This window comes from Solanum lycopersicum, chromosome 8 (assembly GCF_036512215.1).
Source record: "Solanum lycopersicum chromosome 8, SLM_r2.1".
NCBI lineage: Eukaryota > Viridiplantae > Streptophyta > Magnoliopsida > Solanales > Solanaceae > Solanum > Solanum lycopersicum.
This window is the reverse complement of record NC_090807.1, coordinates 53,888,565-53,894,022: the sequence shown is the minus strand read 5'-3', so window position 1 is coordinate 53,894,022 and position 5,458 is coordinate 53,888,565. Positions and strand designations below refer to the sequence as shown.

The 5,458-nt window shown below is 38.4% G+C and overlaps 2 protein-coding genes across 2 annotated transcripts; both read right to left on the bottom strand.

The window, feature by feature from the left end:
- Positions 1-1,319: 1,319 nt before the first annotated feature.
- On the bottom strand, positions 1,320-2,045 carry LOC138338041 (uncharacterized). The gene is made up of 2 exons (XM_069288504.1): positions 1,890-2,045; positions 1,320-1,622 (listed from the first exon to the last, which is right to left on the bottom strand). Exons 1-2 carry the CDS (start codon positions 2,043-2,045, stop codon positions 1,320-1,322), a joined length of 459 nt encoding a protein of 152 aa, XP_069144605.1.
- A 24-nt stretch (positions 2,046-2,069) lies between these two features.
- On the bottom strand, positions 2,070-3,098 carry LOC138338040 (uncharacterized). Its single transcript, XM_069288503.1, has 2 exons — positions 2,716-3,098; positions 2,070-2,616 (listed from the first exon to the last, which is right to left on the bottom strand). Exons 1-2 carry the CDS (start codon positions 3,096-3,098, stop codon positions 2,070-2,072), a joined length of 930 nt encoding a protein of 309 aa, XP_069144604.1.
- Between the last annotated feature and the right edge of the window lie 2,360 nt (positions 3,099-5,458).

The window sequence follows — 5,458 nt, the reverse complement described above, 5'->3', positions numbered from 1 at the left end:
TCTACACGGCATGGAATCTTCCCGCAATACATAATTTCTGCGAGGTATGAAATCTTCTCGCGATGCATAACTTTCTGCGAGGCATGGAATTTTCTCGCGATGCATAATTTCTGCGAGGTATGAAATTTTCTCGCGATGCATAACTTTCTGCGAGGTATGAAATCTTCTCGCGATGCATAACTTTCTGCGATGTATGAAATCTTCTCCCGATGTATAACTTTCTGCGAGGCATGGCATCTTCCCGCAATGCATAATTTCTGTGTGGTATGAAGTCTTTTCACGATGCATAGATTTCTACGATGCATGAATATTGACTCGCGATGCATTAGTATCTTTTTGCGATGCGTAAATATTAACTATTGACGTCATCATTGGTACCAAAAGAAGATAGTGCTTAGATCGAGCAACATAGTGATCTTTTGGGTGCCTTCTGGATAATTATATCGTCTCAATTGAAAATAACAATAAAATGATTTTTCAGATAGTGTATTGTCTTGATCGACAAGAAAATAACTGACCCCTCCTGATAATGTATACTATCATATCTGACGTTATGATGCAAATGTCGTCCTTTACAGAAACTATAAACTCTTTCTTGAGATTTTCGCTTGATTCAATCTCAAATCTAGCTGGACGTTCTTTATATTTCATGTTGCTGAGAATCGAAATAATGTAACACTCCCAAGTCTTCGATATGTGCAATATTAAATAATTCCTGCATCAGTAGGAAAATCGTCAATTTGGGAGATCTTTTCCCCCTTGACTTTTCCATACCGTCGAACTAAGAATTTTGGTGATTTTCAAAGCAAAACTATAAACCTGCGTCCACAGAAAAATTATTAGTTCTAAAATGAATTTATCTGTGTCGATTGTTCAATCATCTACTCCTTGTCCTGCTATCTCCGGTTGATTTTCCGATCTACGACCCTTGATAGATAACACAAAATATTTCATGCCAAAACATATGAAACACAAAAGGAAAAATTTAAGAGAAATAAATTTTTGAGAAATAGTATCTGAAAAAGGTCATTTCCAAGTCATGTCACATCATGCTTAACAAACTTCTTTGAGTCTGATGATTGGAGGTCTATCTGATTATTCGCTGGGGATAGACCTCCAATCATCAAATACAAGCAAAATAGAACAATTAAAAATAAATGACATAAATACAAACTGAAATTTCACACGTAGTATCTCTTGACAGCGTCTAAGTTGATAAGTTTCGGCCATGTGTTGCCATCCATCTCCGACAGTACCAAAGAACCTCCGGATAATACTCTATGAACCATGTAGGGTCCTTGGCAGTTTAGTGCGAATTTTCATTTGTACTCATTTTGATGAGGAAAAATACGCTTAAGTACTAATTGACCGATTTCAAAAATTCTAGCTCTTACTCTCTTGTGGAAAGTGCGAATTATTCTCTGTCGATATAGTTGACCGTGATAAATGGCAACCATTCTCTTCTCATCGATCAAAGTTAACTGATCAATTCTCTTTCTCACCCATTCAGCATTACTCAACTCAACCTCTTGGATGATTCTCAATGACGATATTTCAACTTCAGCAAGTATGACTTTTCTGTTCCATATACCAGCAAGTATGGAGTAGCTCCAATCGACGTTCTGACAGTCGTTCGATAACACAATAAATCATATGGCAGCATCTCATGCAAGCCTCAGTGATCGTTAATCATTTTCCTTAAAATATTCTTGATGTTCTTATTGGCAGCCTCTAAAGCTCTGTTCATTTGAGAAAAAAGCGATAAGCAGTTGAGTTTCGGTGAGTAATCTTGAATTGGTCATATATATCTCTCATCAAGTGACTGTTAAGATTCACACCATTATCAGTAATGATGGATTCTAGTACTCCAAACCTGCATATCAGATTACAACTTTCTTGGCTACCGACTTGTAAGAAGCTGCTTTCACCCACTTGGTGAAATAATCAATGGCAACCAAAATAAATCTGTATCGATTAGAAGAGGCTAGCTCTATCGGACCGATGACATCCAAACCCCAAGATACAAATGGCAAAGGTGAACTCATATCATTAAGTTCGTGAGGTGGCACTTATATCAAATCACCGTGCACATGACATTTTTTGCATTTTTGGACAAACTTGCAACAATCATTCTCCATAGTCATCCAGATATACCCGGCTCGAAGTATCTTTTTTGTCAAAGTGAGCCCATTTATATTCGTGCCACAAACTCCAACATGTATCTGTTCAATAAGTTTCGCAGCTTCAACAACATCAATGCATTTGAGAAGACCCAAATCTGGAGTTCTCCTATAACGGATTTCCCCACTTAGAAAGAAATTGAGAGTCATACGGCGTATCGATTTCTTCTGGTTTGATGTAGCATCTTCAAGATAATTTTCGAACTCCAAATACTTCTTGATATCAAAATACCATGGTAAACCGTCAAGTTTCACATCAACATGTGAATAATGGACCGGATGTTCTTTCAACTCTATATCCAGAGGATCGATATAATCATAATCTGGATGTTTAATCATAGAAGCTATGGTAGCGAGAGCATCAGCCAACCTTCTGTATTTTGGGAGTATGTCTGAACTTGATCTTGTAAAATCTTTTACACAACTTCTGTACATACTGTACGTATGGTATAATCTTCGGGTTCTTCACGGTGAACTCTTCTTGAACCTGATAAATTAACATATCCAAATCTCCAATAACCAACAACTCGTGAACATTCTGTCGATGGCCATTTCCAAATCAAGAATACAAGCTTCATATTCAGCCATGTTGTTCATGCAATTAAATCGGAGCTTAGTTGCCATGGGATAATGCAGACCCGATTCTGACACTAAGAACTCTCTGATACCTTTACTTTGGTGATTTGCTACTCCATCAAAGAATAATCTCCACCCAAGATACATTTCAGAAATATCTTTACCCACAAAGGATAACTCTTCATCGTGAAAATAAGTCTTGAATGGTTCATACTCTTCATCAACAGGATTTTCTGCGAGATGATCAGCCAATGCCTGTGCCTTTATTGCCTTCTGAGTCACATATACAATATCAAATTCACTCAACAACATTTGCCATTTAGCTAACTTTCCAGTCGTCATCGCCTTCTGGAAAATATACCTCAATGGATCCATTCTGGGAATGAGGTATGTACTATAAGAAGACAAAATAATAAATCAACTTTTGGGCAAGCCAAGCCAAAGTACAACATTTTCTCTCCAACAGAGTGTAACGGGACTCGTATGGAGTAAACTTATTTCTTATATAATAGATAGCCCTTCCTTCTTTCCTGTCTCGTCGTGTTGACCAAGTACGCATCTGAATGCACTATCTGAGATGGACAAATGCAGCAACAATGGACTCTCTTCTGACGGAGGAACCAATATCGGTGGATTGGACAAATAGTTCTTGATAGCGTCGAAAGCAGTCTGACACTATTCAGTCCACTTTGTCGGGCGTCTTTCTTCAACAGCTTCAAAATAGGTTTACACACCATGATCGACTGATGTAGTTCAACCTCCTTAAGAAACTCATCACCTCTTTCTTAGTCTTCGAAGGAGGTAACTCTTGAATTGCCTTGATCTTAGAAGGATCGAGCTCAATACCCCTACTACTAACTATAAATCCCAACAACTTGCCGGCTGGTACTCCAAAAGCGAATTTAGCGGGATTCAATTTCAAGTTGTAATGATGCAGATGATCAAAAAACTTCTTCAAATGTGTCAAGTAGTCCGAACTTTTGCGGGAATTGATTATGTCATCATCCACATACACCTTGATATCTTTATGAATCATATTATGAAATATAGTCGTCATAGCCCTCATATAGGTAGCACCAACATTCTTGAGGCCAAATGGAACCACCCTGTAATGATATACACCCCAAGGTGTAATAAAAGTTGTCTTTTCTTTATCTCCCTCGTCCATCAGAATCTGATGATAACCTACGTAAAATCCACAAATGACTGCTTTTCATGATTAGCACAGTTATCAATTAGAATGTGAATGTTCGGCCATGGAAAATTATCCTTTGGGCTGGCTTTTTTGAGATCTCTGTAGTCAACACAAATTCTGATCTTTCCGTCTTTTTTGGCGACCGAAACAACATTGGTCAACTCAAATTGGGCTTAAACTTCCGAACCTATTGCTTCACCGGTTTGAACATCAAATTAATTGGAAATTTATGAGATACAACATTAGTACTCAGCCCTTGCATGTCACCGACTTCCCAGACTAACACATCAATATATTCAGCAAGCAAATGAATTAGATCCTTCCTCTGAGTTTCATTCAAGTGAACGCTAATTTTGGCCTCTTTAACACACTCTTGGTCTCCCAAATTTACAAATTTATTTTCCTCTAGATTCGACTTATGCTGGTTTTCAAACTGTAGAAATTCTTCAACAACATATTCCGGTACCTCACTTTCTTTCTCGTAACCATCAACTTCGTCATCACCTGCCTCATTTTGTTCGTTTAGCTCGTGATATGACACGACATTGACTGGTTTAAACCTTACATTATTGAAACCATAAACAAACAAAGTTAGAAGATCAAATTATAACAGATGAATAAATAAATAAATTTTAAAATAAAAGAGGCTTTCATTCAAATTGGAAAAAACAGAGCAACCTTTGGCCATGGCCTAGAGCCATGTTTCCCTTTTAAACATCACAATGGAAAATTAAAAATTCAAACAGTTAAGAAAAATGCAAAATGGTAGGTTTTGGGCCCCTTACCGGAATACCACCAATTTAAATATGCATAAAACGATACCCTTCTACCAAGGAGTTTGGGGGATCAGAATGGGCGTGTAGGTCTAGTTCTGTGGCATCTCTCCTAGCTCAATATCACGGAATCGTGTCAGCTCGACCTCTTCCTAAATGATAGCATCAATCTCTTCAAAAAGGCCACAGATTCCTTCCCCAAGGCCGTCTTGTTTGGTATACTCTCAAACTGGGAATGAATGATATAGATGAGGGATCGGCTTAGCCAAAGCTTGATTATTCTTATTCTTAGCCTTCATATCATCATCTGTGGGGACGTACCCCAAACCATACCTTGCTTTTTTGGCGGGGACCAAAATAGGCTCAATAGTTCCTTGGGAATTTCTTCCCAATCCAAAACTGGGTTCAAAACCATTCTGCAGCATCACAGTGGCTACCATTTTGTACACGAAAGGCATGGGAGTTTGTGGGGCAAGTCCTTACCGATGGCATTTACCAGATCCACCGTATAGAAATTTGTACCTCGCGATACCTCATCAATGATTGGCGCCTGTCTGCCGAAGTGACTCCCTTCACCATGAATAACCAGCTCTTCGATTTTTCCAAACAAGTTTCATCATCTGATTCAAGGTAGAAGGCACAACTCCAGCCATGTAAATGAAAGTTCTTCCTAGAATAAGGTTGTAGCTGGTGTCAATATCTAGGACTTGAAACTGTGCGCTAAACTCGGCAGG